We start from the raw sequence: 25,000 nt of genomic DNA, 5'->3' as shown, positions 1-25,000 counted from the left end.
AGCATTCTTTGACCTTTCAATCAGCACAGGAGAGCTTCTTTGTTGGGTGTGGCGAACACTGAGGTGGCTTGCGATTCCTTCCTGTTGATCTGGGAAAATATGTCATAGAGTCAGAGTTGTACAGCACAGAAACTAGACCTTTCGGTCCAACTCATTCATGCTGACCAGATAAATTAATCTAGTCCCATTTGCCAGCATATGGCAGAGAGATAATGGTAAATTCTGTGCCTGTGTGCTTGCCTCCACTTCATCTGACAAAGGAGCAGCGCTCCAAAAGCTTGTGATTTCAAATAAACCTGTTGGACTATAACCTGGTGTTGTGTGACTTCTGACTTTGTCCACCCCAGTCCAACACCGGCACCTCCAAGTCATGGCTTTTAAATGTTGTAATTGTCTTAAGTCCAGGGAAACAACAGCTTTCACATTAAACTTTAATAGTTAATATGCACATACCAATCAATCTCACTCATAAGTTGCTATACTATCACGCAGGCTAGTGGCTCGAGTGAATAATATAGAAACATACTGCCCATTTTTTTTTATGTTGGAACTTTTAATCTCACTTCCATGCTGTCTCCTTGGGCTCTTATATTGAAAAAATTATGTCAAACTCTATTTAATAAGTTATGGTTGAATTCTTGACTATTAGGGGTAGGTGGAAATGAGCTGAGGTCCCAATCAGATCAGCTGTTATCATTTGGAACACCAGGGCAGGCTAGATGAGCCAAATAGCTTCCTCCTGCTCCTAATCTGTCTCCACTACCCTTTCAGATTGTGCATTCTAGATCATGCTTATTCTGGGTAACAGCAGCTAATAGTCACATAGCTGATACCATGATCCATATGAATTGAACTGTGGGGTGCACGCACATAAAAACCTAACACCTCCCCATTGCAGATTCAACAACAGAGGCCCCTGGTTTTGTCTTTCCATCAAGACAGTGGACTGCACTTAAGCCAATGTACTCAGAGCATGGACAATGGTGCTACCTGCTCCATGATTAGAAAATGAGAGGCCATCCAAAACTGAGTCCCAGACCATGGGGAATATAGTAGACAAACCTGTTCATTAAGATCTGTTGTGGGAAGACACCCTGCTTTCCACTTGGTATTTCAGGAGGCTATTGACTAGATAGATAAACTGTACGCTCCATGATATACTCTTCCTTTTTATTTTTTCACTCATGGGATGTGAATGTTGCCGGTTGGCCAGCATTTATTGCCCTGTCCCTAGTTACTCTTAAGAAGGTGATGGTGAGCTGCCTTCATGAGCCACCGCAGTCCATATGCTGTAGGTTGACTTAGAAGGGAATTCCAGAATTTTGACCTGGTGACAGTGAAAGAATGGCGATATATCTCCAAGTCAGGATGGTGAGTGGCTTGGAGGGGAACTTGCAGGTGATGGTGTTCCCAAGTATCTGTTGACCTTGTCCTTCTAGATGGAAGTGGTTGTGAGTTTGGAAGGTGCTGTCTTAGGGTCTTTGACTTTCTGCAGTGTGCCTTGTAGATAGTACACACTGCTACTACTGAATGCCAATGGTGGAGGGAGTGGATGCTCGTGGATGTAGTGCCAATCAAGCAGACTACTTCGTCCTGGATAGTTTCAAGCTTCTTGAGTGTTGGTGGAGCTGCACTCATCCAGGCAAGTGGAGTGTACTCCATTATACTCCTGAGTTGTGCCTCATAGATGGTGGACAGGCTTTGGGGAGTCAGGAGGTTAGTGACTCGCTGCAATATTCCTAGTCTGTGATCTGCTCTTGAATTTCTGGTCAACAGTAAACCGAGGATGTTCATAGTGGGGAATTCAAAAATGGTCACACCATTGAGTGTCAAGGGGTAGCGATTACATTGCCTCTTGTTGTGTGGCATGAATGTTACTTGTCACCTGTCAGCCCAAGCCTGAATATTGTACAGATCTTGTTGCATTTAAACATGGACTATTTCAGTATCTGGGGAATTGCAAATAGTGCTGAACACTGTGCAATCATGAATGAACATCCCCACTTCTGACCTTATGATGGAGGGAAGGTCATTGATGAAACAACTGCATAGCCTAGGACAGTACCCTGGGGAACTCCTGCAGAGATGTCCTGGACCTGAGATGACTGACCTCCAACAACCACAACCATTTTCCTGTGGGTCTGCTATGACTCCAACCAGTGAAGAGTTTGCCCCCTGATACCTATTGATTCTAGTTTTGCTAGCGCTGCTTGATGCCATACTTGGTCGAATTCAGCCTTGATGTCAAAGGCTGTCATTTTCGCCTCACCTCTGGAATTCAAAGCTTTTGTATGCGTTGTAATGAGGTCAGAAGCTGAGTGGCTCTGGCAGAACCTAAAGTGGGCATCACTGAGCAGGTGCTGCTTGATAGCATTGTGGATAACATCTTCCATCACTTTATTGATGATTGAGAGTAGACTGGGGCAGTAAATGACTGGGTTGGATTTCCCCTGCTTTTCTGTGTACAGGACATACCTGGACAATTTTCTACAGAGACCAATGGTTTAGTTGTACTGGAACATCTTGGTTAGGGGAGTGGCAAGTTCCTAGGCATAAGAGAGAACCTGCTGCCTCGTGACAAATGGGCAGTTAAACTGCCTGCAGAAGGAATGTCCTGAAGTAAAGGGGTTAATTGCAGGACAGGCTGTTTTAAACAGACCGCTAACACTGAATGTAACCAGGAACAGGGAGCTACTTCTGAAAAGAAGGCAAACTGCAGACTTAAGGGTCTCCAGAAGTGTAATAAATGTTGGGGATGAAAGAATATAAAGGATCATTACAACATCACACCACAAACTTCAAAGAGAGAAAATTGTATAGGAATGCAGCACCAGAACTGTTCAGCATCAGAACTTCAAAGAAGAATACTGCACAAGAATGGACCCTGGACTCTTCCTGAGACAGACATTGTTGGTTGGAATTGTAGCTAAATTCCACCATCAACTATGTAACAGGCAAGTTCTAAGGCTTATCTTGCATACTTGAGGGGTCTTATTTTGGTTGCTATATGCAATAAAATTTAAGTCATTGTTTCAGTATTTGATTGTCTGTGAGATTTCTTAAGTAGCTGCATTAGTGGCAATTTGTGGTTATTTACCCACAATAGTACTGATTTACCAGTACTGCACAGGCTAATGTGCTCTTTGATTTCATTGCTTATGTTTGGCACATCTCTTACTTTCCTCAGAATAGGCTCAATTTCTTGGTGACTTGTGTGGATGTATTTTGGACCCAGAGTAGCCTGTCCTCTTCGCATGACTATGGTGGTATCATACAACCTCAACCTTATTTTTGAGGACTTAGATTTCATGTTTCATGTTCAGCCACTTTGCGTAAGTTTGTGAAGGTCATTGCAGGACACTCTGGCGTCTGTCTGACTCTTTATATTGATTTCATGTTCTCCATTCGCAGTCATCATTCCAATAGTCTCAAACTACTTATCACCCATCAACCTGACTGATCCAACATAGAGTAGATTTGACAGAAGCTTCAGTTGAAAAACTGTCAGTTCTGCTTCATATCACCTTTTTTGTTTTGACTGAAGCTGGGAAGCAGCTATTGTGCCTAACCCAGTGTTATAGCTGCGACCTACTTATTTGTTCTTTTCCAGTTTTCTTTCTTTCAGTTGCTTGTAGTGGCTTTCACAATTCTAAACACATCTCTCTTTCCGGAGCTAAGTGCCTGTACAGCTCTTGAACACTTCAGCTCAACTCCACTTCTGAACTCTCAAGATAACATTCTTGCCTGCACTGTGACTGAAACTGGGTACAAGGTAGACGTGGCCAATCAGTACTTCATGGTAGATGTCCCACTGAATACAGCATGTCTGGAGGCACACGGGTACAGTGTTACATTTTATCAAATACAAAGATCGCCATCCTCCTACAACTTCCTTCACCACCCCATTCACAACTCTTTCTTTAACTGTCTAGGCCCTCCCTTTAGAATTCATTTCCTAAAACATGAGTGATGGATAGGTTTAAGGCATTGTTTACCTCTACCTCTGTGACTAAACATTTGGTTGCTTGTCCTAATCCCTCCTTTGGTTAGATACAAATTTTTCTTTGATAACCAACCTTTGGTGTGCTACGGGATGCTTCACAATTGCTAAAGGTGCTATATAAATGCAGGTTGTTTGAATCTCCCTCCCATTGCTCACCTCTCCCCTGGCCGGAATTGACTTTCCTGTCTACACTTCTAAATTTCGAGAGCGGAAACAATGCATTACAGGGAGTTAAGTGGTAAACCTGGGCCAAATGACTATTGCGTGCAGATGAACTGTGATATTGTCGGGTTGAGAGATGAAATTGAGGTTAATTATTTGAGTAATTTCTGAGACTTAGTCTTTGCCCTCTTGTTTAGGGAGTGTCGCTCCCTCCCTCCCTCTCTCAGTACACTTATTTCTCTGCCATTTCAGATCTGATTTCTCTGGCCTTTAACCGTGCCATGGGTCAGGTGCTTGGCAAGGAGGAGAACCATAAATGCCTTTGAGTTATCAAAGGTCACAGGAGGAAAAAGAAAGTCATCTCAGGGACTGAAGTAGATGAAGGAAGCAGCGTGACCTAAATCTTTGTACGTGACGGATAGCTGGTCCAGTTTATTCCTAAACACTGAGATTTGGCAACATTGATCATCATTGTCGGAGAATTCTGCAACAACAGGTAAGGAGCCACGGGAATATGTACATCTGAAACTTTTGCACTTGCTTCAGTTGACTTGAAATTGTTATTGGTCAATTTTTGCAGCTTTAAAATAGATGCATAAGCCTAAATAAACTAAAATAAATCAAATTCAAATGCAGAGCGTAAAGATTGTGTTCCGGACGCTTTGAACGGGAGCAATTTTCTGAAAGTAAGAAGGAACCTTGGATCCTAGGGTGTGATTGGCCTGGCCCAGAATCTTGTTGAATTTTAAGTGACTTTCGAATGCTGAATGGTAGGAATGCTTGACTGACAATTAGGATGAATCCGTCAGTGGTGGCCCAATGCTGAGTTATACCTGTGTCACCTCCTATATTTATCAGCTGAAGGGGGTTTGGTTTAGCTCAGTTGGCTGGATGGTTGGTTTGTGAAGCAGTATGATGCCAACAGCATGGGTTCAATCCCAGCACAAGCTGAGATTACCATGAAGGACTCTCCTTCTCAACTTCTCACCTTGCCTGAGGTGTGGTGGCCCTCAGGTTAAATCACCACCAGTCATCTTTCTCTCTCTCTCTTGTTAATGAGAGAGCAGCCTATGGTCGGGTAAGACTATGACAACTTGATTTGATTTATTAGCTCAATGGGTAACGCTCTCTGCCTTGCCCCTAGTCAGAAGGTTGTATAGTCAGGTCTTGCTTCCGAGACACCTATAAACAAGATCCATGCTGAGTGGAACACTGAGGGAATGCTGCACCTTAATTTGGATTAAATACTAGATAGAGGTCCGGTTGGCACCTTCAGTCAAATGTAAAATGGTACATTTTGAGGAAGAGCAGGGAAATTATCCCCATGTTCTGAATCATACGTATCCTCAAGCAATATTATTAAAACAGCCTCTTTGATTATTGTAGTTTGTTATGCAGTTGGAGCTAGATGTAAGCAGTTTAGCTCCTGCAGTTCTTATCCTACAACATTGACAGCACTCTGTACTTCATTGGTTGTAAAATACTTTGGGGGTGCCCTCGTTTGTGAAAGGCACAGTATCACAGCAAGTAATTCATGATTTGCCATCCTTCAATCTTTTAAGATTCTTGTCATGTAAATCTGCAAAGGAATGTTTAGAAACATAAGTGATCCATATGCTATAAAGTGAATGAATTAATTAACAAGAGCTGAAGCTTTCTGGGTTAATAATTATATCAACATATCTTAGACTGGGAATAGGTAATTCATTCAAAACAGTAATACAGGGCTGCCAGGACTCACTGAATATGTGTTTTACAGAAAGGAGCACACACAAATGAATGAATTCATTATTTGATGTTGGGGAAAAAAAAACCTATACATTGAAATATCCTAAAGCTCAAATGCATCATATCCTGGAAAATTTTAGTCTCCCCCCCCCCCCCCCCCCCTAATTGTCAATATTATTCGTCCTTGTCATTCTGGCACAATGGGGATGGAAGTATATGGTCATGTTCTGTGACACTGTGTTTCATGCTCTCCTTGTTCTCTGAGCAGCAAGGAGTCAAACTGACTCTAGTTGGTGGTGTATTTACCAGCTAGTGACTCTACTCATGTTGGAGAGGAGATGAGTGGCTTCTGATAGAGTCATACAGCATGGAAACAGACCCTTTGGTCTAACCAGTCCATACCAATCATAATTCCAAACTAAACTAGTCCCACCTTCCTGCGTTTGGCCCATATCCCTCCAAATACTTCGTATTTGTGTACTTATCCAAATGTTTATAGTGTTGTAATTGTGCCCACATGCACCACTTCCTCTGGAACTTCGGTCCACACACGAACCAAGCTGTTTATAAAATTGCCCTCATGTCTTTTTTTAAATCGTTCTCCTCTCATCTTAAAAATATGCCCTCTAGTCTTGAATTCCCCCACCCTGCCATGACACCTGCCATTCACTTTATCTATACCCCTCATGATTTTATAAACCTCCATAAGGTCACCCCTCAACCTCCTATGTTCCAGTGGAAAAAGTCCCAGCCTATCCAGCCTCTCCTCATTACTTAAGTCCTCCATTCCCGGCAACATCCTAGTAAATCTCTTCTGAAACCTGTCCAGCTTAATCATATCCTTCCTATGATCGATGATTTGCTGGTGGTAGAAAGTCAGAACCAGGCAACCTTCTCTGTCCATCTGGAAAGTTAATGCCTAAAACAGGCCAGTCCATCATATTCCAGGCCACTGTGACCTGCCAATTCCTGCTGTCAACCCATCCCTGTGGCCCCAGTTTATAGTCCATGCCAATTTTGAACCAGTCCATGTTTCCACCCATGCCCATAGCCACAGTTTTTGTCCACTACACTGACCTAGTTCCAACTCATGGCAATCTGTGCCCCTTCCATCCACCTCCCACCCACCACTCTTTACCCTAAACCTCATACCAAAACACTGAAGACCTGTGATGCAGATGTAAGAGCACCCCTTATCCAAGCTATATCATGACATCTAGGAATCTGCCTTTGAACCGGCAATGTGGGGAATTGCCAAAATTCTGGTCATGAAGGAGCTAGAAAGATCCAATCCTGACAATTACTGTCCCTCCGGGCCACTCTCAATTGTCAACAAAGTGATGGAGTGTCTCAAAAAGCTAATACAGCAATAGCCTGCTCAGTGAAGCCCAGTTTGGGTTCTGCCAGGGCCACTCGGCTCCTGACCTCATGACAGCCTTGGTTCAAACATGGAGAAAAGAGCTGAATTCCAGAGGTGAGGCGAAAGTGACAGCTCTTTTGGTCAAATGCAGCCTTGACATCGTGTGGCATCAAGGAGCCCTAGCAAAACTGGAATCAATGGGTATCAGAGGCCAAACACTCCGGTGATTAGAGTCATACCTGGCACATAGAAACATGGTCATGGTTGTTTTTTGGTCAGTCATCTCAGCTCCAGGGCATCTCTGCAGGAGTTCCTCAGGGTAGCATCCTAGGCCCAACTGTCTTCACCTGCTTCATCAATGACCTTCCATCCATCATAAGGTGAGAACTGAGTAACCATTGGCGAACAATATTCAGTACCATTCGCAACTCCTCAGATACTGAAGTGCTGAATCCTCTACTGCCAACATCATAGATCATCATAAATCATAGAATCCCTGCAGTGTGGAAACATGCCCTTCGGCCCAACAAGTCCTCATCAACTCTCACAGCATCCCACCCAGACCCATCCCCCATAACCCACCTAATCTACACATCCCTGAACACTATGGGTAGTTCTGCATGGACAATCCACCTAGCCCTGCACATCTTTGTGACTGTGGGAGGAAACCGGAGCACCCGGAGGAAACCCACGCAGACACTGGGAGAATGTGCAAACTCCACACAGACAATCACCCAAGGGTGGAATCGAACCCAGGTCGCTGGCACTGTGAGGCAGCAGTGCTAACCACCGAACCACCATGCCACCCCTGAGGTTACTATTGACCAGAAACTGAACTGGACTAGCCATATAAGTACAGTGGCTACAAGAGCAGGCTAGAGTCTGGGAATTTTTGTGGCCAATAACTCAAGCACTGATTTCCCAAAATTTGCCCAAAGGCTTAAATCAGGAGTGGATGGGTGCAGCTTTAGTAACAGTCGAGAATCTCACCACCATCAAGGACAAAGCAGCACATTGATTGGCACCACATCCACAAGCATCCTCTCCCTCCCACACCAAAGTCCAGAACAGCAGTGTGTGCGATCTACAAGATGCACTGCAGAAATTTGTCAAAGACTTTCAGAGAGTACCCTTCAAATCCATGACCTGTACTACTGTGAAGGACAGAAGACACAATTTTATACATTCATTTGTGGGATGTGGGCATCGTTGACTAGGTCAGCATTCATTGGCCATCAAGAGTCAACCACACTACATGTAGACCAGACCAGGTAAGAATGGCAGTTTCCTTCCCTAAAGGATATTAGTAAACCAGATGGGTTTTTCCTGATAATCGGCCATGTTTTCATGGTTATCATTAGACTCTTAATTCTAGATGTTTTTGTTTTGAATTCAGTCTTCACCATCTGATGTGTTTGGATTTGAGCACTGATCCCCAGAACATTACCTAGCTCTCCGGATTATTAGGTCTAGCAATAATACTACTAGGCCAATGCCTCCACGAGATGAGCTCCCGGTCTGGGAGTTAAACCCAGTGACAGACGTGGATACTAGCAATCCATATGTTCCCCTCCAAGGACACATCATCCCAACTTGAAACTATATCCCCCTTACTTTACATCTACCTACCTAACAGCACTGTAGGTATACCTGTACCTCATGGACTGCAGTGGTTCAAGCAAGTGGCTCATCACTGTTATATTAGCAGGTGAACTTAGTCTGCATCTCAACCATGGCGTTGATTTGCTATCACCATACCCTTTAAGTGTATAGAGAGAAAGAGACAGAGAGGGCCAATTGTTCTACTGTGGTTGATGAGAAGCACTTAATGGTCTAACTAGAGGAGACTCTTGTAGTTAACAGCAAGTAATTCACTGCAGCTAGTTACAGGTTACAATGATATGATAGACATTGTCACAGAAACTTTGAGGAGGGTCAGATGTTGGTTCTCACTCTTTCGAGATGCTAAGTTTATGTGACATTGTCATAGTGGGTGACGCTTAGGGCTTTCCTCAATATTAACCCTTGCAGACCCTCACACCCTTAGACAACAGCCACCACCAGTGTTGGCATTCAGTCCTTTTAGGTTCATCTTTTGCTTTGTTTGATCAGACAGCCTGCATGTTCCTTGACTAAAGATAGCACTCAAATCACTCTGGGCCTTAAGCTCTGAGTTCTGCCAAACAAATCCTTATTGAAAGTTTTTATGTCAATGAGAAGTCAGAACTGGGTCAGGTTTTGGTTTTCTGATCTTTCTGATTCAATAACCTGCTAAATCACAGCTGTCTGTCTTCTCATATGAAGACTAACACCAAACGTGGCTTCAAGCTAGCTGCTGTACCATTTATGGGGGAGGTGAAGTAATTCGGAGCGCTCCAGGTAATGCAGTAGGTTGCTAAAATCTGAAAGACAACACCTAGATTTTGTGTTGGAAACACATTTTGATTAGCTTTGAAAGGTGTGATTACTTGAACAGGAGACGTTTGCAGTGCTGTGGTAAGCAGAATGGGGAACTGGATCTTTAGTCATAGAGTCATAGAGATATAGAGCACGGAAACAGACCCTTTAGTCCAACCAGTCTATTTGGACCATAATCCTAAACTAAACTAGTCTCATCTGCCTGCCCTTGGCCCATACCCCTCTAAACCTTTCCTATTCATGTACTTATCCAACTGTCTTTCAAACGTTGTAACTGTACCCGGATCAACCACTTCCTCTACAGGTTCATTCACAACGTGAATTACTCTGTGTGAAAAAAAATACCCCTCATGTCTTTTTTAAATCTTTCTCTTCTCACTTTAAAAATATGCCTCCTAGTCTTGAAATCCCCCACCCTAGGGAAAACACACCTTCCATTCACCTTATCTGTACCCCTCATGATACGCTCCAGTGAAAAAGTCCCAGCCTATCTAGCCACTCTGTATAACTCAAACCCTCCATTCCCAGCAACATCCTTGTAAAGCTCTTCTGAACCCCTCTCCAGTTTAATGATACCTTTCCTTTAACAGCGTGCCCAGAACTGGACACAGTACTTCAGAAGAGGCCTCACCAGTCTCCTGTACAACATAATGTTCCAATTCTTACACTTATAGAGCTAAGCAATGAGGGCAAGTGTGATAAACGCCTTCTTAACCACCCTCTCTTCCTGTGACTCTTCAAAGGCGTATGTACATGAACCTCTAGGCCTCTCTGTTCTAAAACTTTACCCAAAGCCCTATCTTTAATTGTATAAGTCCTGCCGTTGGTTGTTTTACCAAAATGCCTTGCATTCATCCAAATTAAACTCCATCTGCCACTCTTCAACCCATTGACCCAATAGGCTATTGTTTCAATAGCTGGCACATCTGCCATCAGCGATATAGCATTCTTCTTTGTTTAAGGTTTGGAGGCACTTACTTACATGAATTCTAAGCCATGGTGATGAAAGGGTCGGTATGCCAGAATCATGACAACAGTTGATCATAGAATCCCTACAGTATGGAAACAGGCCATTTAGCCCAACAAGTCCACACCGACTCTCTGGAGAGTATCCCACACCCCCTACCCTATCCCTGCAACCCTGGACTTTCCGTGGCTAACCCACCTAGCCCGCACATCCCTGGACACTATGGGCAATTTAGCATGGCCAATCCACCTAACCTACAAACCATGGACTGTGGGAGGAAACCGGAGCACCCAGAGGAAACCCACGCAGACTCGGGGAGAATGTGCAAACTCCACACAGACAGTCGCCCGAGGGTGTAATCGAACCCGGGTCCCTGGCACTGTGAGGCCACAGTGCTAACCACTGAGCCATCATATTGAACTCCTACCTATCCCTGAATGGTTGTAGTTATGTCTTGTGAAACCCTTGCACATTACTGATATATTAAGATAAACAGGGATTTGAATTAAACACAAACAAAAGCTGTTACTCTTCTCGTTACTGGTTCCTCCTCCTCTTCCTCCTCCCCTCACTTGAAGGTTACCATATAGAGGAGTCACAATGAATACTGTGTATTCAAAGACCAGTAAGCTCTGAAGCTTCGTACACTGTCGGGCACAGTGCTGTGCTGATGTGTTCTGTCTGTGCTGATCATCTGCAATGTCACTGCCCCTTCAATGTGTCGTGTCTCCGTCCCACCCGCAGGTCAGAATGGACGAGGAGTTCGCGAAACACCGCATCAAGGAGCTCCAGCAGCAGCGGATGATGGTACAGAAAAAAACCTTCACCAACTGGATAAACCAGATTCTGTCAAATAACCAGGTGAGCAGTAAGTCCTGGGGTCCATTAGATCTGGAGTTTTTGATGGTGAAAGACTGCTGTATTGGAAATTGGGGAATTTGGCTGTCCTTTTACGTAAGTCAGAGAAAGTTAACAATGCATTTGAGAAATCAAGTGGCATGTTAACCTCCGTTACCTAGGGATTGCAACATAAGAATAAAGAAATCGTGCTATGGTTGTATAGTGCTTTGGTGAGACCGCACCTAGAGTACTGTGTGCGGTTTGGAAATTAGTAAGATATTAAGAAGAATCAGGACCAGCTAGCCCATTTTGTAGATCCATAGAACTCACGGTGTGGAAACAGGCCATTCAGCCCACCGGGTCCACACCGACCCTCCGAAGAGCATCCCACCCCGACACAACCCCCTTCCTTATCCCTGTAACCCTGCATTTCCCATGTATAACCCACCTAGCCCGCACAACCCTGGACACTATGGGCAATTTGGCATGGACAATCCACGTAACCTGCATATCTTTGGACTGTGGGAGGAAACCGCAGCACCCGGAGGAAACCCACGCAGACATGGGGAGAACATGCAAACTCCGCACAGACAGTTGCCCGAGGGTGGAATCCAACCCGGGTCCCTGACGCTGTGAGGCAGCAGTGCTAACCACTGAGCCACCGTGCTGGCAAAAACATTGCAGATCTTGAAGATTATCATTGATCTTGAAGATTATCATTTATCTTCTCCCTCTGTTACATCTTGCGCACTATGCCCACATTCTCATCGAACGAGTGATAGGCTTCCTTTGCAGAGAATACGATAGTTTCCCTCGAGTAATTCCTGGGATGAGGAGACACTGGGTTCATAATATTTGACATTTGCAAGAATGAAATTGAAAGCATTTAGAAGGTTTAATGGAGTTGACACTGAGAGGTTGTTTGTCCACCTCATGCTGTAGAGTCCAGCACTTGAAGTCATAGTTTCAAGATCAGGGGTCAGCCCATTTGGAATAGAGGCGAGAATTTTGGCTGCATTGTTTGTAAATCTTTGGAATTCACTAACCCAGAGAGCTGTGCATGCTCAGTCATTCAGTATATTCAAAGCTGAGTTCAATGGATCTATGATTTCTCAGGGAATTGAGGGATATCGCGAGAGTGTGGGAAGGTGTAAATGAGAAGTGGAAGAACAGGCTTAACAAGTTGAATGTACTACTGCAGCTTTTGTTTATCTTACTCATACTAAATCCTGAAGGAGCAGCAAACCCACTGCTTGTAGGGGATTGGGCTGGCAGGAAGGCAGGGCTCGGTGTGTGTGTGTGTGTGTGTGTGTGTGTGTGAATGAAACTGGAGAGGTGGATGGATTTAATTCAGCATGTCTGAACATGGTTTATTTTTATTCATTCATGTCACTGACTGGGCCAGCATTTATTGCCCATCCTTAATTCAGAGCCAGCCACATTGCTATGGGTCTGGAGTCACATGTAGGCCAGACCAGGTAAGGAGGCAGTCTCCTTCCCTGAAGGGCATTAGTGAACCAGATGGGTTTTTCCTGACAATCTGGATTCATGGTCATCATTTGACTCCTTAATTCCAGATTTTTATTGAATTCAAAATTCTACCATCAGCCATGGCAGATTTTGAACCCGGGTCCCCAGAACATTACCTGGGTCTCTGGTTTAACAGTCCAGCGATAATACAACTAGGCCATCGTCTCCCACTGTACTTGATGTGCCAAGCTTGAGGGGTGGAGGTGTTGCCAGGATGACAGTGTTTCACACTGGGATGCAGTGGGATAAAAACAGAAAGTGCTGGAGAAACTCGGCAGACCTGACAGCATCTGTAGAGAGAGAAAGAAAGTTAATGTTTCAGAACTTAAGCTCTGTATCTCGCTCTACCAGTGCTGCCTGAGCTGCTGAGTTTGTCCAGCACTTCATTTCTTATTTCAGATCTGCAATAATTTGTTTTTATTATTGTTACGGGTGATTTGGGGATTTGATGTAGCAGGTCCAGGGGCCAGATTATGACAGTCTGCCATTTGTAGCGTTCTATTGTTTTGTGTTGGTGTGTGATGGAAGTTTGCAAGTTAACCCCTTAAGGGAATTCCCTTATGGGAATATCTGATCTTGGCCTTGTAAGTGGATGGAATAGAGGGAGAAGAGTTCACTCTCTTCTTCCCACCTTGTGAAGCTTTGCTCAGGGGTGTTGGATAACACTGCTTAAAGGGCAACATGCTAACAGCAGAGCATCGTGTTGTTCCAGCTGGATTAAATCCAGCATTTAGCAGTATGGAGATGTACAAAAAACCACAACAAAGGCTCCTGGTTATTTAGGTTTTATGATTAGAGGCACACAGATCAGAAGTAAAGGAATGGTGCTAAACATTAGTTAGTCCGTGGTTGGAATGCTGAGTGCAGTTTTAGGAAAGTGGCAGAGAGCATACACTGTCAACGCACCAGGCTAGTTAAGGAGATCGGTTCTGAGGAGACATTCAAGATACCAAGGCTACTCACTGCGATTCAGTCTAGCCACTGGGTTCAATGGCTAGCGTGGGTCAGAGGACAGGTTCAATCTAGTCACTGGGTCCAGTAGAGAGAATGGCTCAGAGGATTGGTTCAATCTAATTGGAAAAATTTGTCAATTTTGCTTCTAATTTCCACCCTGCTCCCACCTTCACCTGCTGTGTCTCTGACTCCTCCGTTTCTTTCCTTGACAACTCTCTTTCAATTTCTGACCATCAATATTCACTACAAATTCATTGATTCCCACAGTTACCTTTGACTATACATCCTCACACCCTGCTTCCTGTGAAGATTCTATCCGTTCTTCCAATTCCTCCATCCCCATATTATCTGTTCTGATGATGCCAGCTTCAACGAGGGGGCCTCCAAAATGTCCACTTTCTTACCTAACCAAGGATTCCCAGCATCGTGATTGACAGGTCCCTCAGCCTTCTCTGACCCATCTCCCGCACATCTTCCCTTCCAAACAGTGATAGGGTCCCCATTGTCCTCACCTACCATCCCACCAGCATCCATATCCACAGGATCATTAGCCACCATTTCTGCCACCTCCAGTGGGATTCCATCACCAGACACGTATTCCTCTCCCCTCCCTAGTCAGGGACCGTTCCCTCCCTAGGACACTGTGGTCCACTCCTCCTTCACTCCCAGCACCGCCACACACCTGCACGGCACCTTCCTGTGCCATTGAAGGAGATGTATCACTTGCTTTTTTACTTCCTCTTTCCTCACTTTCCAAGGCCCCAGACACAGCTTCCAGGTGAAGCGGTGATTTACCTGCACTTCACTCAATCTGGTCTACTGTATTCACTGCATTTGGGAGATGAAACACAGACTAGGGGACCGCTATGCAGAACACCTATGTTCTGTCCGCAAAAATGGGCCCAAGCTTCTAATTACCTGCCATTTCAACATACCACCATGTTCCAACATCTATGTCTGAGCCTTGTTGTAATGCTCAATCATTTTTGGTCCTGAGCACCTCTCACACACCAGGCCTTGTCGTCATGTTGGCTGATACCAGAAACAACCCATTATCAGCTCCCAGGCTGATAATGACCCATTCCTTTGTCTGTCCATCCGTTATTCTCCCATTGAGTATGCACCCCATCCCCCCAACCATCTTAAGCATATCCATCAACCTTTTCCTAACTACAGTCAATTCTGAAGAAGGGTCACTGGACACAAAATGTTAACTCTGCTTTCTGTCTCTACAGATGCTGTCTGACTTCCTGAGTTTGTCTAGCAATTTCTGGTTTTGTTTCTGAATTCCAGCACCTTTGATTTTTTTATTTGACAGGTTCAGTCTAGTCACTGGGGCAAAGGATAAAATCTGAGAAGATTTGGAAAATCAAAGAGTAGAGTCCAAGCTCAAAGAAAGATGTTAATATGGGTAATGATAAACAGACATGACAGGAAGAGATAGAGGGTAAGAATGTGAGAATTCACAATCAGAAAAAGTTGAAAATTCACAAAGACAGTAAAAAGATAAAAGTAGAGGACTTGTGGTGTTTGAAATAAAATAGATGAACTGAGAATGCAAATAGAAATAAATAAGTACAATCTAGTAGCCATTTGGAGACATTGCCACAAGATGACTTGGATTGGGACCTGAGTTTTGAAAGGTAATGGAGATTTAGGAAGGAGAGGTACATAGAAAAAAGTGGAGAGGTGGCTTTGTAATTTAATGATAGTATTTACATGATTGAGAGGGGTGATCTAAGTCCAAAAAAACATCAAAATGTGGAAACAGTTTAGACAGAAGTGAGAAATATTAAATACAAGAAGTCATTGTGGATGTCGGGTATAGGCCTGTTAACAGTAGGTATACGATGGGGTGGGGCATATAGGAAGACACTTGAGAGCTTGTCAGAAAGCATGCATTTATCATGGGATATTTTGTGTATTGACTGGAAAAGTCTGAAGGGCAAAGGTAGCTCAGATGAGCCAATGGAATGGTGTCAAGATAGTGTCTGAGAATGTTCTGGATCCAACCAGAGAGCAAACCTAGGATTGTACAATGAGATAAGATTAATCAATGATCTCATGTGAAAGCAATGTAGGTAGCACTGATCATAACATGATTAAATTTTACATTCGATTTGAGAGAGAGACAGAGGAATAGAGAGAGGGCATGAAAGCGGAGCTGGCTAAAATGAATTGACAAATTAGGTTAAAGCTTAGGTCAGTGTAGAATGCAGTGACAGACATTTGAAATGATATTTCAGAATGTACAGCTATATTTCACCAAGCAAGAAAAATTCCAACGGGCAGACACTGTCCATGGTTAATGAGAAATGTTAAGCACTATATCAGACTTAAAGAAAAAGCATCTAACTGTTCAAAGACAGGTGGCGGGTCAGATGATTGAACAGAATGTAAAAAACTGCAAAGAATAATCAAAAAAAGAATAAAGGGGTAAAATTAAGAGTGGGAGAGAAAGCTGGCCAGAATTCTAAAAGCATAATAAGAGTTTCTTAAATATTTAAAGAAAAGAGTTAACAAAGTGAATGTTGTTCCTAAAGAAAGTAAGATTGAAGAAGTAAATATGGAAAATAAGGGGATGGCAGATGAATTGAAGAAGGATTTTGCATCACTCTTCACTATAGAGAATACAAGTAATGTTCCAGAAGCAGCAATAAATCAGAAAATGGAAGGAAATGAGTGAGGACCTCAGGAAAACTACAACCACCAGAGAAGTGGTACAGAGTAAATTATCAGAACTGTGGGCTGACAAGTGCTTGGATCCAGATGGACTTCATCTTAGGGTCTTAAACAAAATGGCTAATGAGATGACTAATGATGATAACGGTTTTAATTGCCCAAAACTCTCTTGATTTGGGACAAACCCAAATAGGAGTTCTTTGAGGAGGTAAAGTGCTATGGATAAAGGGGAACCATTCGATGTACTGTACTTAGAATGGATTTGATAAAGTGTACATCAAAAGTTATTGTGGAAAGTAAAAGCTCATGGTGTTGGGATAACATATCGGTGTAGATAGAAAATTGGCTGGCGAACATAAAGCAGAGATCAGGTGCAAATTGGTCTTTGTCAGGTTGTAGCATGCAATGTTATTCGAGGAGGGAGAAAGCGGGAAACTACCAGCCAACTTGTCTAGCTTCAGTGGTGGGGAACTATTGGAAGCATTTCTGAGGGATAGAATTAATCTGCACTTGGAGAGGCAGGAACTAATCAAGCTCACCTAGTTGAGCACTTTGATGAAGTAACAGGGCAGATTGTTGAAATAGATGAGCATTTTCACTTTAGGCAGCCATCAAAAAAGTGCAAGACAAGGCATCTTAAGATGGATGTCTACGGGATAAGGCAAAATTGGATACAGCAGCTTTTTTTTTTGTCATTTGTATAAACAATTTGGACGAGAATATAGGAAGCATGGTTGGTGAGTTTGTGGATAACACCAAAATTGGTGGTGAAATGGACAGGGGAAAAAAAATGGATGTTGATCAGCTGGGCCGATGGGCTGAGGGGTGGCAGATGAAGTTTAATTTAGATAAATGCAAGGTGTGCGCTTTGGTAAGACAAACCAGGGCAGGACTTTTACAACTAATGGTAGGCAGCTGGGGAGTATTGTCTAACAGAGAGACCTAGGCGTTCAGGTACATTGTTCCTTGTAAGTGGTGAACATACAGCTAAAGTGAAGAATTAGGAAAACTAATGGAGTATGAGCCAAATTGAATACAGAGGTAGGGAGGTCATGCTTCAGTTCAAGCAGGGCATTGGTAAAACTGCATCTGAAGTACTGTGTACAGTATCACTCCTTATTTAATGAAGGATGTAAATGTATTGGAAGCAGTTCAGAGAAGGTTTTCTAGACTAATACCTGGAATAGGCAGGTTGTCCTTTGGACAGGCTAGGCCTGGAGTTTCAAAGGTCTGAAGGTGACTTGATTGAAACATAAAGTCTTGACAGGTCTTAGAGGTGGAAAGGATGCTTCTTTTTTAGGAGAAGCTAAAGCTAGGGGTCACTATTTTTAAAAGTTCATGTGCTGCCTGTTTAAAACTGAGATTAGGTGAATTATTTTCTCTGAGAGTGGTGAATCTTTACAATTCTCTCCCTGAAGAGGTGATGGAAGCAGAGCCTTTGAATATTTTTAAGTCCAAGACTGATAAATTCTTGTTCAGCAAGTGGGGTGGACAGGAATGTGATTTGAGGTTACAATCAGATCAGCAATGATCTTACTGAATGGAGGAGCAGGCTTGAAGGGCTGAATGATCCTGACTGATTTGAAAGGGAAAGTCAAAGGACAAGTTCAGATTAGTCACTGGGGCCTACAGAGTGTGTACGTCAGAGAGCAAGTTCAGTCCCCATTGAATGTTTCAGGTGTTATGTAGTGACGTGGATCTATAGATGAAATAGTCCAGCGGCTTTGTAAATGTGTCACCAAGCAATGATAAGTCTCAGTTTTATATCCAAATAAAGCATGAAATCAGCAGCAACTGTATTTGATAAAACAATATGACAGAAAAGTATGTGGTTTCATAATGATGAAGGGTGCATCTGAAGAGAGGAAGTCTGGATCCTGTAGTTCTGTGAGGGACATTGTTCAGATGCCAATTTGAAATCAAGATAGCAGCAGTTAATATTTAAAAACACTATCTTAGTGAATGTTAGATTTGGAACTCATGGACTCATAAGGCATCCAGAGCATTTGTTTCTTCGTAGTGTTCATTGTGTCTCCCTGACTCTGAGTCAGAAAGCTGTGAGTTCAAGCCCCATGTCAGAGACTTGAACAGTTGAAACACCACACTGTATGAGTCTAAGGCCAGGTGCTAGAAAATAGGATGAGAAAAGGTGGATGTTTGATCACTGGTGTGGGCATACTTGGCCTCTTTCCATGCTGTAAAAACACTGACTTTAGACAGATGCTGCAGTGCCATACGAAGAAGTGCTGCACTATTAAGATGCTTACTCCAGGTCTGCTCTTAGCAAAACCTCTATTTAATTACAGGAACACTTCCTTACTCATATTGTCCAACCTCTCCCCTGTAATAAAGGCTGCCATTCCAATTGCCTTTGTAATTGCTTACATACTTGCTTGTCAGTGTTCTCTGATTTATGTCCAAGGACATGTTAATCCTTTTGACTATCAATATACTCCGATCTTTCACCCTTTCAAAACTGTTCTGCTTTTCCATTCTTCCCACCAAAGTGGATAACCTTGCATGTGTTCCCACCTCATCCATCACTTTCTTGCCCATTTTACTTCACTTGTTCATATCCTTTGCATCTCCTTACAGTTTACTTTCCCACCTAACTGCATCATTAGCTAGACTATTGCACTCAGTCTCCTGATATTAAACCACTGATAGAAATTGTAAATAGCTGAGACCCATGCTGTGATCCTTACAGCATCGTACAAGTTGCAGGCTGCCAACCTGAAAATGAACATTTCATTCCAAGTCTATTTTTTTTTCGTCTTTCTGGCCTGAGCTTCAAAGTTGGCTGGTGTGAGTCATCTTTATCCTTCGAGCTGCTCCCAAACGCTGAAAGAAAATAGCTGATGAGTAAGTTCGGGAAGCTTAGTAAGAGTTGACATCCCCGGGACTTTGTAGCTGATAATGTAGCTGATGCTAAGCTCTGCAACTCCACCTGTTGGTATTACAAATCTACAGCTTGCTATCTGTATCCAAGCTGTGGTCAAGAGGATGATACTGATTAACTTGCACATTTTATGATAGATTGTGCTGCATGATGTGCCATTTGCAAGGGGCTCGTGATGCTTGCTGTCCAGTTATCTCGGGCACAAACCACACTTGTTACAAACCACTGATTATCAGCTTGTCAAATTTTGGAATTGGAGGTATATCAGTTTAACCCTTTGAGCTCGGGGTGGTTCCCACGTGTCATCCCGTTGATCTTTGCTGCGCGAGTCATGCTCAAACAACCCATGCTGAAGCTGAGAGAAGTATATACACCATTTGAAGTGATTCTGCTGTCGGAAATCATTAAATAATTCGGACTGCGCAAATAGCTACACCAGAAACTCATTCAAGATGATCAGCCAGGCTGACAGTGTGATGCATTTGCATATGCTCCATCTATAAATACTAAGGACTTAGTTTTATTTGGGCAGAAGGAGTTTGTACCTTTGCCATTAAAAAGAAAGGATCACGGGGACAGCCAGTTTCTGCTGCATCCAATCAGCACCCTCTCCTCATGCTATATACAATGGCATTCCTGGGGTACAGTGCTGATGGCCCAACCTCTGAACTAGGAGTAATAGAGATGTACAGCATGGACAGACTCTTCAGTACATCTTGTCCATGCCAACCAGATATCCTAAATTGATCCATTTGCCAGCATTTGGCTCATGTCCCTCTAAACCCTTCCAAATCATGTACTCCAGATGCATTTTTAAATGCTGTAATTGTACCAGCCTCCACCATTTCCTCTGGCAGCTCATTCCATACACGCACCACCATCTGTGTGAAAAAGTTGCCCCTTAGGTCCCTTTTATATCTTTCTCCTCTCACCTTAAACTTATGCCCTCTAGTTTTGGATCCTGTTTGTTCACCCCTATCTGTGCCCCTCTTGATTTTATAAACATCAAAAGGTCACTCCCCAGCCTTTGATGCTCCAGGGAAAATAGCCCCAGCCTATTCAGCCTCTCCCTGTAGCTCAAACCCTCCAACCCTGTCAACATCTTGTAATTCTTTTACACTGGGTTTGAGTTCCACCTGCTCCAGAGGAATGTAATAAGATTTCTGAACAGGTTGATGAGAAAATATCTACAATGATGTCCCTTTTCGCAAATTTCTTTCATCTGCCCTAGTTCTGATGTGGGCAAGATGAAAAACTTTTCAGTTTCTTGCCTCCTTTTAAGACATTTTAGGTTCCCACTTGATACACCTGATGTTGCAGCTCATGTCCGAGCCAATCTCCAATGTAGACTTGGCAATGAGATCTGAAAACCGCTGTACTCCAGGTTCCTGTTCTTGATTAATCTTCTAGCCTACCCCATTAACAGAAACTGCAGGCTAGATTTACTACTGAAGACAGTCAGTCTTCCATCTCAACTCTGTGAGATAATCACTGAGTAAATAGCAGGTTCTTCATAAGTTGCAGGCATCTGCACAGTCTTTCTGTGCCATTAAGTTAACAGAATGATGCAGCGCAGAAAGACACCATTCAGCCTTGTGTCTTTCACCAATTCACCTTTAGTGATATCCCTTCACAAGCTTAAGCTGTGCCAAGCTCTGCCTCGAGTGTGATTGACCCCTAAGGCAAGAAAAGTTTGCTCTTCATGTTGGGAAGGTAGGTTTCTTAACAACGCTTGGAAACGCTAAAGAATGGTAACGTGTTTCTGCTCAAATCAAACATAGGAACGGAGCAAGGCTGTGCAACCCCTCGAGATAGAGATGGTTGGAGGAGGTTAAATGTTCGGTACACTCGAGCTGGTTGTACATGGGCCTGCTGGGTAGGTAAGTCCCATAAGAGGAGAGCAACACAGAAACAGGAGTGGGCCATTCAAGCCTTTGCGCATGTTCAAACATTGAACAAGATCAGTGCTGATCTTTGCCCTAAGTCATGGCGCCCCATTGCTTCACATTCTTGGGGCCAATAATTAATTAATTTCTGATTTTAAAATTATTATTTGAGCAAGCAACTTTTTTTTTGTGAAAGGAAGTTTGATACTAATAAGAGTCTACATGGGAGATGAAATGAGTGCATTGAGTTCATGGTGGGAGGATTATACAAGAGTTTGATTGAGTGGGATGAAGAGCTTGAGTTTTCTCCTTTTTTTTTCAGACGTCTGACATTGTTCAGCTCTGTGTTTGATAGGTGCGGATTTTCCTTACTGATATATTCACTGAACTGAAAGATGGTGTTGCCCTGATTGCCCTACTGGAGACCATCTCTGGAGAGAAGCTCAACAGACCAAACAGAGGCAGGATGAGAGTCCACTATCTGGAGAACAACAGCAGGGCCATTGCCTTCCTGAAAACCAAGGTAACAATACTTTGTACCTTCGCTGTACAGCATGGCATGTGAACCGGGAGGAGCATGATTGTTAGCTCTCAAGCAAACCTCCTGCCCGGAATGGTTGACACTTCATCCCCTTCAAACCAGCCATCCCAAATCTTAGGATGCTGGCTGTACACAACGTCCCTGAGATACTGGGTGTGCACAGTCTCTCGGTCCCTGAAATGTGGTTTTTAAACTTGGTCTGTTGCTTCTTTTTTGTGTTGTCAGATAAATGTGGAGCTGATTGGTCCTGAAAATATTGTGGATGGTGACCGCACCCTAATCCTGGGTCTGATATGGATGATTATCCTGCGCTTTCAGATTGCCTCCATCACTCTGGAAGAGGTAAGACACTCGTTCTTCCTGCTGTGAATGTCCTGCTGGCCATATATAAGCTGCATATACATATACATACACACATTTAACTATAAGCTAAATCCCAGGAAGAACTAACAAGGAATTGCTCATCTTAGAAATGGTATGTATATGTACAAGCTGCAGTAGCTGAAGCAAACAGCATTGATACATTCAAGGCAAAGTTGGTTAAATAGAAAAGAATGGTAGCATCTGCTCATACGGTGATACAAAAAGGAGGCTTGTTTGGAGCGAGCATAGACATTTCGCACCAAATAGCCAATTTTTGCGCTGTACAATTGATGTAATTTTATGTTACATGGGCACCGTTGCGATAGGATTTCCTCTATGAGCTGTACAAAGTAAAGCCAGTGCAGTTGGAGCTGGGGTTGCAGTGAGAGCTGGTGGTGTGGAGTTTGCTGCAAGGTTAACACCGCTGTCTGCGGCGTGCTCACTCCCACCTCCTTGAGACTGGGTTGGATTCACTGATTGATGCCCTGGGAGGTGTTGGGCTGCTTCTTAGTCTGTTCTTTACTTACCAACTTTCTCTGCTGTGCCAGGATGAGTCTGATAGCAGCAGTGCCAAACGTTCTGCCAAGGAGGCTCTGCTGATCTGGTGCCAGCGCAAGACAGCTGGATACGAGAACGTTGATGTCCAGGACTTCTCCTCCAGCTGGAAGGATGGATTGGCTTTCAATGCACTAATTCACGCTCACAGGTAAACACAGCCTTTGTTCAGTTGTTCAGGCTGGAAGGAATGTTGAACTACCACTCCTAGGGGGAAAACATTCAACAGAGAAGTGTGAGAGGTCACCTCCTTTTGGGCCATTGGGACAGTGTATGAAGCCCCACTTGGCCTTCATGTGCATTGGTGAATTGGGGAGCGTGGGGACTGTGTGCATAAACAGCTTGTCTCAATGTTATCTCAGGGAGAAGGGGAAGAAGCCGCTCGGCTTCTTGCTCCTTCTCATTACCAGTGACCTCCGTGAGAGACATCATGTGCTGGTTGAGGCAAGTGGGGAAGGAGGGGGGTGGTTTGGCTACAGTAGCTTACCGATGCTATGGTGTGGCATCTGAAGGGCAGCCAACTTCCTGTAACTGAGATGACACAGTGTGGAGCTGGAGGAACACAGCAGGCCAGGCAGCATCAGAGGAGCAGGAAAGCTGACGTTTCGGCTCGGGACCCTTCAGAAGTGTTCACTGTGTTATCTCTGACTCCAGCATCTGCAGTTCTTACTATCTCTTCCTGTAATTGAGCTCAGCTTCACTCCGCTCTCTGAGGTTCTAGAAATGGGGATACTCCTTCCTATAACACTGGCTGCCTGACTGGTGAGAAATCAACGCTTCCTGACCACTGGGGTCGTAGTTGGCTTTACAGGAGTTTTGCCTGAATGCTCATATACGGTAGCTCAGTGGTTAGCATTGCTGTCTCTCAGCGCCAGCGACCCGGTTTGATTCTAGCCTCAGGCGACTCTCTGTGTGGAGTTTGAACATTTTCCCTGTGTGTCTGCGTGGGTTTCCTTCCACAGTCCAAGGATGTGCAGGTTAAGTGGATTGTCCATGCTAAACTGTCCATAGTGTCCAGGGATGTGCAGGCTAGGTGAATTAGCCGTGGGAAATGTGGGGTTACAGGGATAGGGTAGTGGGGGTGGATCTGGGTGCAGTGCCTTTCGGAGGGCCAGTGTGGATGCTATGGGCCGAATGGCCTGCTTCCACACTGAAGAGATTGTATGATTCTTCTGGAGCTGGTTTCCAGAAAGATACAAAGTGCCAGATCTGCGGAGTTTCTCCAGCAATTTATGTGTTAGTTTCAGATTTCCACCATCCACAGATGTCAGATGTTTGTTCAGTGTCGTCCCATTGAATCTGAAGAATGTGAGGGAACAGAATAGAATATATTGTCACTTGTCTTTTAAAAAAATATTGTGAAATGTATTTAAGTCGCCGTACTCCCATGCCTATATTGATAACAGAAATCATATATTAAAAAAATTTAAGATGATGTCCATCTGTAGTTTGTACAACACTGAGATGGTGCAAGTGATCCAGGAGTGGACTCTCTGTCAGTGGTGGCCTTTTGAAAGAGGTAACTGCCAAGGACTGGGAAGTGCTCAACATATTCTTGACTCTCCGCATCACAGCATGCCCTCCTATCTAATTTTATACCGACAACAAATTCCGTCCCTTTCACCAAGTCATCACTATAAAATTAATATACATTAAAAATATGTTAATATAAATCACTAGGACAGATTCTTGTGGCACTTCATTAGTTACATTCTTCCAACTTGAAATAAGCGCATTAATCCTGACTCTCTGATTCTGTGTTAACCATTCTTCAACCTATATTAATACATCATCCCCAACACTGTGATCTCCTAGACTGTGCAATCATCTTTTATGTAGCACCCCATCAAATGCCAGCTGAAAATCCAAATACATTCCTTTTATTGGTTCCCTCTTATCATCTTGACTTTTTATTATCTTTAAACAACTCAAGCAAATTTTTCAAACATGATTTTCTCTTGACAAAACCATGTTGAGTCTGTTTGATTGTGTTGAGCTTTTCTAAATCTCCTACTATTTCTTCCTTAATAATAGACTCCAGCATTTTTCCAACTACAGATTTTAAGTTAACTGACCTATAGTTTTCTTCTATTTGCCTCCCTCCCTTCTTGG

The 25,000-nt window shown here is 43.5% G+C and overlaps 1 protein-coding gene across 1 annotated transcript; it reads left to right on the top strand.

Moving 5' to 3' along the window:
* Positions 1 to 4,476: 4,476 nt before the first annotated feature.
* On the top strand, positions 4,477 to 23,332 carry LOC125481383 (spectrin beta chain, non-erythrocytic 1-like; the record flags this gene model as incomplete). Its single annotated transcript, XM_048592860.1, has 6 exons — positions 4,477 to 4,661; positions 11,383 to 11,499; positions 21,785 to 21,952; positions 22,196 to 22,312; positions 22,882 to 23,039; positions 23,251 to 23,332. Coding segments are annotated over exons 2-6 (636 nt in total), but the record flags the coding sequence as incomplete, so codon positions are not given.
* Between the last annotated feature and the right edge of the window lie 1,668 nt (positions 23,333 to 25,000).

This window comes from Rhincodon typus, unplaced genomic scaffold (assembly GCF_021869965.1).
Source record: "Rhincodon typus isolate 14 unplaced genomic scaffold, sRhiTyp1.1 hic_rhity00001937, whole genome shotgun sequence".
Taxonomy (NCBI): Eukaryota; Metazoa; Chordata; class Chondrichthyes; order Orectolobiformes; family Rhincodontidae; genus Rhincodon; species Rhincodon typus.
This window is presented reverse-complemented; position numbering and strand designations above follow the sequence as displayed.